This window comes from Otolemur garnettii, unplaced genomic scaffold (assembly GCF_000181295.1).
Source record: "Otolemur garnettii isolate 467f Iridium unplaced genomic scaffold, OtoGar3 scaffold00126, whole genome shotgun sequence".
NCBI lineage: Eukaryota > Metazoa > Chordata > Mammalia > Primates > Galagidae > Otolemur > Otolemur garnettii.
Window position 1 is genome coordinate 4,239,491 of NW_003852521.1, and position 8,465 is coordinate 4,247,955.

Genomic DNA, 8,465 nt, shown 5'->3' on the forward strand with positions numbered 1-8,465 from the left:
CAGTTTTATTTCATGGAATTGATTCTATATCCTCATATAATGTTCTAAACTGACATATGGAGTGATGCCAGTAGCTACTGAACACCTGCTATGTTTCAGCCCTGAGCCTGCAAAATGAATACAATATGATTCTTGCCATCATAAAACCTGCAAGGGCTCAGAATCTAGAGATTCCCTACATCATTACAAGGAGTGCCCTAGCACTTCTTAAAATTCTGTGCATACACTCATGATCACTATCTTCATGATTTTTGTACTTTTTTTTTTTTTTTTTGGGCCGGGCCTGGGTTTGAACCCACCACCTCTGGCATATGGAGCCGGCGCCCTATTCTTTTGAGCCACAGGCGCCACCTTGATTCTTCATGATTTTTATTTGAGATTAAATATATTTTAGTAGCATGCTTTCAAAGTACCACCAGCAGGGTTTTTTTTTGTTTGTTTTTTTCCCTACATCTGACTTAAAATGTTCTAGCCCTCTTGCCAATAACTCTCCACTGCAGCTGAGTTGAAGATGACAAGTAGGAAGATTTTACTCCAATTTTCAGCAAAGCAGAGAAATAATTGCTCTATGGTCTGGACAGGGTAAATTGATGACTTTGTTCTAAAGCTTAACACTGTAAAATGCAAAATTACCCTGGCACCTTTGGTCTCTGGCACCTTTTTTAAGGAGAACAAAGACAGAATGAGAAGTGGCAAAAGACTGGCTAAAACACAGAGAGGGAAGAAAAAAAGACTTCATTTTAATATTTGTTCAAGGTGGTCACGTACATTTAAGTGAGTGTAGTGAGCTCTTCTCATGTACATTGGGGTCTTACTATGAACATTATTCAGTTTCCTATGGAATGTGTTTTTAAGTCTTTTCTGATTCTGGGGATCTATTTTTTCCAAGCGTTCAAAGAGCCTCAGCACAAAGCAGTCTCCCTCTTAGGCAGGCTGGCGCCCATGCTCCAGGGACGGCTGTGGGGTAAGTCTTGTCACAGGCTTCCCCCTTGCTATTCAGAGGTAGGCTTTCCCAGTGTTACCCTGGGGAACAAGTCAGGCATTTGGGGAAAATCAGGCATTTCACATTTTTGAAAGAACAATGAATAAATCAGGTATGTTTTACTGAGAGAAAAAGGCTGAATCCAAGGTATGAGTCAGTACACCCTTGGTCTAATTATACCAATAATAACAATAAATTGCTGGCATTTAGTTAATACTTAATGTCTGCCAAGCATTATGCTGAGCGTTGTATATGTGCTACCTTACTTAACCTGTAATATATCTCTATGCCCCAGCTTATGGACAAGGACAATGGGAATTAGAGACATAAAGATTCAGGATTTGAACCAAGACCACACAGACTCTGGACCCTACCTTGTTAGCTGCACCGTTCTCCTAGAGGGGTCCTAGTGGGTAGGATGCTTTAAGTGACAGTTCTAAGGCAAAGGCCACCACAGGTCTGACTTAGCTTAGCACCAACTAGGATGTTTGGTTAAGAAGAAGGGAGACTGGAGTCCTAACTTGATTCTAGAAGCTTGTCTTCTGGACCATATATCCAGGAAACACTGAGTTTCAAAGACAGTTTGTGTTAGAACAACAAGATTAACCTTAAGACATTCCTGCCATGATAAATTCCTGTTACAGACCACCAGTGTCTGCCAAACAAGTAACAAAATGAATTGAAAGTTTCTTTTCATTTGGCTTGAAATGAAGCGTGCACAGAGTTAACTCATTTTATTTTCCTCGATTATGTAAAATTTTCAAAGTGAATCCTGTTTCATGTACATGGTGCTCAGACTTCTCACAACTCTTTGTCACAAATGCTTTACTTTGTGGGGTGAGTTGTTAGCAACCACTTCCTCCCCCATCCTCCTCCTTCCCCCCACAATTATTTACCCCGAAATTTGAAGAAGTGAAGGGGGTGAGAAAAATAAATCCATGTTTACTTATATAGACTAAACACATTTCTTTTTCTGAACAGAATTATCTACTATAGTTCCATTGGTTAAGTTCCTTAAGTAAGTTCACACAATTGGCTTTTTCTGTTTAAACACAATCTAAACTGGCAACTGATGTACGTCTCAAGGCCAGTGAATAATGACCCATGGCCAGTGTACAAGCCTGTTGGTGCTCTGTTGTTTCACTTCTCAAATTTCCCAAGACTCTGAAAGTTCAGAGTAATTTTATGTCAGTAGATAAATACTGAACTTTACCCTAAGATTATTAGCTAGTTCATACTAAAATCCCTAGAAGAGATTTGCCCTGAAGAAGAGGCAACTTTGGGCATATTGAAACTCTGCTAATTATCTGTCTTTTCACTTACCAAATTTCCCAAGACTCTTGAAAGTCAGGTGATTTTAGGTCAGTAGATAAATCCTGAACTTTACCCTATGATTATTAACTATTTTGTACTAAAATCTCTAGGAGAGTTTCATTCTGAAGAAGAGGCAACTTTGGGCATGTTGAAACTCTGATAATTATCCAAGGGGGGGTAGGTATGTCTCTCAGGAGATAGACTGGACATTGTCAAGGGCAATCAATGGTGTGGACAGCCACTGAGTACAGTGTGTTCCCTTTGTCCCTCACTGAGCCCATTACTTCTCCCTAAGTTGGCATTCTTCAACATTAGAAGTCATGCACAAATTAAATGTTAATAAGGAAGGCTCTGATGCTGTTAAATGTGCCATGTCTTGTCCTTCAACAGAATCTATATGGGCCCATATTCCAAAAATGGTGACCTTTCCAGTTTTTCTCAGGAGTAAGCAAGTCATTGTGCAGCCCTTGTTTTGATCTTGATAGTTAACCTCATTGCTCAAAGGAGGTAATAATTGACAAAGAGGGACTATGCAACTCCATCAGATTGCATTATCAACTGTACGCATAAATCTGCCCATCGCTAATTGCCTAATGGAAATTAGTAGATTTTTAATAAAGAGGAAATGTGGAGCTCTCTTCTGTTACTCTGATGCGTCCAGCTACAGATGGTGGAGGTTGCTTTCCAGGACACATTTTTGAGTCAAGGGAAGGATATGTTAAAGAAAAAGTCAACCCAGAGGTTGTCATTACCTGTCCCGTCCTTCTTAAGGCACTTCAGGGCAAACCATTGAATCTTAAACTGTCAAAGCCCAAATGATTTTAGGATATTAATGCACTCTTCATCATTGCAAATGAGAAAACTGAAGGCCACATTTATTTGCCCATGATTACATAACTGCCTCAAAACAAAATGTCCTGTCTATATCCTGATTTGATGATCCATGTGACACTGGGAGCCTTTATGACTAGAAGGATTTATTTTCAGACACGAAGAAACCACTGGCTTCCACGTATTTCAAGAGGCAAGTCCAGTATTCTCTTCTTTGCTTCTATACATTGAAATACCTGTGACATAAGCAGGAACTAGACGGTCATCATTCATATCACCAAACAACAACCTGCATAGCAGAGAAGGTGGTGGGCAGACCTGAATTCCTGCTAGAGATTTCCCTTTAATTGTGGGATTTGGCAAGTGCTTGACAGTATGTGTAGAGTCCATGTTCAAGTATTTAAAATCATTGGGTTGAATCAAAGTTCTGCCACCTGCTAGCTGTGTAGACTTGAACCAGGTCCTTCATTTCTCTGATCCTCCTCTTCATCATCTGTAAAATGAAGCAATGAGTACACACCCCCGAGAAGTGTTGTGAGCATTAAATGATAGACTAAGATCATTAAATGATAGAACTAAGATAATTAATAAGATAGAACTAAGATCAATGCTCTGAGGGTCATCTAGCAATTGGAAGAATAAACGTTAACTATCCTTAGCTACTTATCTACAAATATGATATTTCATACTCAGGTAACTCAAGAAGTTCACCATTAATAAGATATGTGACTTTTTTCTGTGTTCTACATTTTCTGAAAACATACCTTTCTTTTCTCTTTTCAGCTCATAAGAAATAACTCATTGGTCTTAGCATTAAGGGCAGTTAATCAGTTTGACCACTAGATGGTGATTGAACTCTTGTGGCTTCAGGGTTGGGAAACTATTTACCATGACAAATTAGTAGAAGACAGAAAACATAGAAAGCATGGAAGTTAAAAGTTGGAAGACCCTCTATTCTAATTTGAAAAGGTTAACAGGGAACTTGGCACACAGAGGTCAAGTGGGTGGGTCAGAATTACCCTGCCATTAGTTGTGGGCTTCAGAGAAGAACCCAGTTCCAGTTGAGCCCAGGGATTTGTTTTCTCATTACACTGTTAGAACTGCACTAGAAACCCAGCATGGCAGAAGGCTGCTGTGGGTTTTTGCAGAACCAGTCTGCTTATCTCCCATCTTTCTTTGACGGTTTAATAAAAGAGTTTTGAGTAGTCCCTCTGTTCCCCTTTAAGGAGGTTATATCTGTTTTATATTTTAACATTTATTTTCTCTGATGCCATCCCTATCCCCCACTGATATTAGGGTAATGTGTCTTCAGAAATTAATAGCTAATAGGGGAGCTGCAAACATACTGTTTTCTTATGAGGCAAACTTAGTTATCAATACAGTTTTTTATGCCTTCATATTTTTCCACTGGACTCACACTCAACATCCTTATTCTTAGTGATATTAAAACCATTAGGGAATTCAGACCAGGTGTGTGGGAATGTGTCTCCTTGGTAGATCTCTTCTCTTTGCTCCTTCAGTGTTGTCGGGGTGTGGGTGTACACAAAATGCCTCTTGTAAATAACATTTCTTATTCATCTCCACCTTTAACCAAACAAAATGTTAATGGCTGTTCGCAAAAAGGAAGCAGTGGCATCCAACTCAGAGCCTACTCTCATATTCAATATTCCACAGACAGTCTTTCTTAACAATCCTGAAATTTGTGCTAAATCTCTAATGCACCTTTTAAAAAGGAAGATAGAACTGAGATGGGAAAACTTGAAACTCTTGAGTCTAGGGGAGGCCTCAAGATAACAATCTGTCCTGCACAGAAAAGTGGCGTCAGTTTTCCAAAGTCACAGAAGTGAAGGACAGGAGGATCAGCCTGGAATCTACATCACCCAGCACCACTGCTCTGTAGACAAATTCCGGTGAAATTCCTTGTTCATCCAGCTTTGGAAACCGCTAATGTCAGGGCCATATGCTGATCCAGTGCAAGATGAAACCAGGGTATACTCTAAGATTAATTAAAATGTTGAGGGTCTGTGCAAAAGGACTAGGACTGTTTTTGTTGTCGCTCCATGGATTTCAGCATCCCCAGGACGGCTGGCTGGGATGCTTTGTATGATTCTGACAGCAACTAATTTGCCTAACAATATTTCTGATATCCTTAAACCAGGAATGTACTGCATCAAACTTAGACATTTTAATTATCCTGGATCCACTTAATTTATCCTGGTAGAATGTGTGTAGAGCATTTATCTTTGTTGATGGAAAATGCTTCACCAAATTAAGGGATAAGAAAAGTAGAATTTGAGCCCAATTAGTTATCTTTAGCTGGTGGACTAAATGTTTACTTTTCATCAGCACAGTTTCCAGCAGCTTCATTTGGTGGTGGGGAGGCTAATTGCCACGTTGGGTTGTGCTTGGCTTCCTTCCAGGAAGGTATGGGAGCAAAAAGCAGCGTCCGTCCAACAGCTGAGTTATTCAGGTTATTTCTGTCACTTCTCCTCTCAGGTGCACAAAAGGTGGCTCCGATTCCTCCCTTTCTGAGCCTCGCCCAGCTCGGTCTGGCCGAGCCTTCCTGTACCGGGTCCTCCGAGCGGCTCTTCCCCTCCAGCTTCTCCTGCTGCTCCTCATTGGGCTCGCCTGCCTCGTGCCAATGTCGGAGGAGGACTACAGCTGTGCCCTCTCCAACAACTTTGCCCGGTCATTCCACCCCATGCTCAGATACACAAACGGCCCTCCCCCGCTCTGAACCTGCAGAGGCCCCGCTCTGAATCTGCAGATGTGCTTGGGAGCATGAGGTGGATGGGGCCAAGCAGTCCCAAAGTTCAAGCAGAGGACCTTGATCTGGGCAGAAGCCCCCAGTGTGGCAGCTGCAGCTGTCCTCCACACCCCGTGTGTGCAGATCTTGGCTTTGGAGCTGGAGGCCCAACAATGACAGGAGGGAAGACAGACATCAGAAGGTTCAGAAGGAGTTTGGTTTGAGACTCTTGAGCCTTGGCTGTGAAGAGATGGAGGAAGGACTTCCAAAGCCCTGGACTTGTGGCACTTAGGTCCATTCTGTGCATAGCCAGGGACTTCAGTAGACCATCTGGGCAGCTTTTCCATGGCGCTGCTCCATTTATCCCATAAATGACCCTCCCCAGCGCCATGTCAGTATCGTACAATCTGCCCATCAACCCGTGCTGATGAGATTTTAGAACCTTGTAACATACGGTTTTTAAAAGCTTGTACAGCAGCCTCCTTCTGACCTCGTTTTCCTCTTGGGCATGATGTTCTAACCTTCGCTTTGGAAACACAAGCTGTAAATCTAAAAGGCACTTTTTTTACAGGTATAAAGAAAAACTAGATGTAATGAATAAGATCATAGAAGGCTTTATGTGAAAAAAGTTAAATGTTATAGTAAAAAAGAGATATTTATGTATGTACAGTTTGCTAAAGCCAAGTTTTGTTTGTATTGATTTCTTTGCATTTATTATAGATACTATAAAATATTCTGTCTGTGGTTTTTTTTAAACCCTAAAGAAATGACTCTAAATTTCATTCTGAAGCAGGCATTGATTGGAATGCAACCTAAATTGTCTTATTTTTTGTGGAATGAATGAAGCTGGAACATAAATAGGCAACTATTTTAAATTTCACATGAACTTTGTGGACACCCTGTATATTAAAGAAAAGCATGATTAGAGATAGTGCATAGTTAGGCATAGAAGTCCCTAGAATCAGTTGTTTCTTTTCCCCTCTTCCTTCCATGGCCAAACAGATCTCAAGAATTTCTGCTTCCTGACATATTTCCTATGCTCTTGTTAATACCCTCTGCACAATTAGAAGAGCCTGCTAGGATCTCGTGCCTGAAGCCCTTTCAACGTTCCATCCCAAGGGTATGCAACAGCCATACCCATCTTTGTTTTTGTTTTTGTTTTTGTTTTGAATCAGAGTCTCACTCTTTTGTCCAGACTGGAGTTCTGTGGCATCAGCCTAGCTCACAGCAACCTTGAACTCCTAGGCTCAAGAGATCCTCCTTCCTCAGCCTCCCAAGAAACTGAGACTACAGGTGCCCACCATATGCCTGGCTAATTTTTCTATTTTTAGTTAGAGATGGGAGTCTCACTCTTGCTCAGGATGGTCTTAAATTCCTGAGCTCAAGAGATCCTCCTGCCTTGGCCTTCCAGAGTGCTAAGATTACAGGTATGAGGCACCATGCCTGGTTCTATACCCATCTTTTTAAATCACACATCTGTTCAGATCCCTTCTGTCGTTCATTGTCTACCAGATAAATATAATTTTAGTCTATCATTCAAGTCCAAATACTCAATGATTTCATTTTTCCCCTCTGATCTTGGCCCTCATGGAATTACTGATGCTCATGACATTTTAATCCATCATTTAATAACTGAGGGGGTACATAAAACTCAAGTTTCAGGCTTGTCTTGAAAATAGAAAGCTCTGCTGTCCTGAGCACATATCCCTTCCTGGCAGTAATTGTTGGAGCTTACTGGCTGCTGTCCCTTTAAGAGTTGGAAGAAACCATTTTTCCACTTGTTCTTCTAACTCATCAGCTTCTCTTGCTGCCTTTCTCAGCCTACCCCCCAGAAGTATTTGAATTTGCAAACTCTGTTGTACATCCAACACTTAAAAAAAAGATAGAGGTACTTAAAATGGCCTAAAACTTGGACTTCCTTGATGCATGCGGCCTGGTCCATCTCCACCAGGGTTCTTGAGGGCTACTACGCTTTCTGATTCAGTCTCTGGAGTAGGGCCTGGGAGCTTGCATCTTAAATGAATGGCTGCAGTGACTTTGTCCTTCCTAACCACAGGGCCCTATACTTCCTGAACTCCATCATTCTGTTCTTACCATTCCTCCTGTCCTTCCTACCAAAGCTGCTTCCTTCATGGAGAGTTTCCTGATCACTTTTAAAGATTTCTCTCTTCTCTTGTGCTTTCTACTATCAGAGAAGTAATCCTTATGGCCACCGTAATCCTCAGGCAGCAGGATGGAGCTGCTGTTGTTACCTTGTAGACAGAAAGCCCTTGTTTAAGACATCCCATCTTTTCTGCCTCTGGAGAGGCTGTGGGAAGTGTGGAAGTTGGAGTCTGAGATGGTCCACCCTTCAGGCCTCCTCTGTCACCTGCTTGTGACCTCTGCAGTGGCGGGGTCTGTGTACAGTGAGCCCAGAGTCTTGGAAAAGGCCAGCGCGGAGGCCTCTGAGGGCATTTCTTCTCCACAAGACCCTCAACTGACTTCCTAGGTGTCTCCTATTGCTATAAAATCAAATCTTAAATGTTGCTGAGAAAACAATGTGGTTTGGATTAAGAAAAATCTTAGAGGCCAGGCGTGGTGCTTTATGCCTGG

At 41.7% G+C, this 8,465-nt stretch overlaps 1 protein-coding gene across 10 annotated transcripts in view; it reads left to right on the top strand.

The window, feature by feature from the left end:
- The window catches only part of SYNE1 (spectrin repeat containing nuclear envelope protein 1), a 448,631-nt gene extending 442,025 nt beyond the window's left edge, over nt 1-6,606 (top strand). For all 10 annotated transcript variants that reach the window (XM_023517949.1, XM_023517955.1, XM_023517954.1 and 7 more), the window contains one exon: nt 5,624-6,606. In XM_023517949.1, coding sequence (XP_023373717.1) covers nt 5,624-5,864 — 241 coding nt within the window. In that variant the 3' untranslated portion in view covers nt 5,865-6,606. The remainder of the gene's footprint in view (nt 1-5,623) is intronic.
- The last annotated feature ends 1,859 nt before the right edge of the window (nt 6,607-8,465 follow it).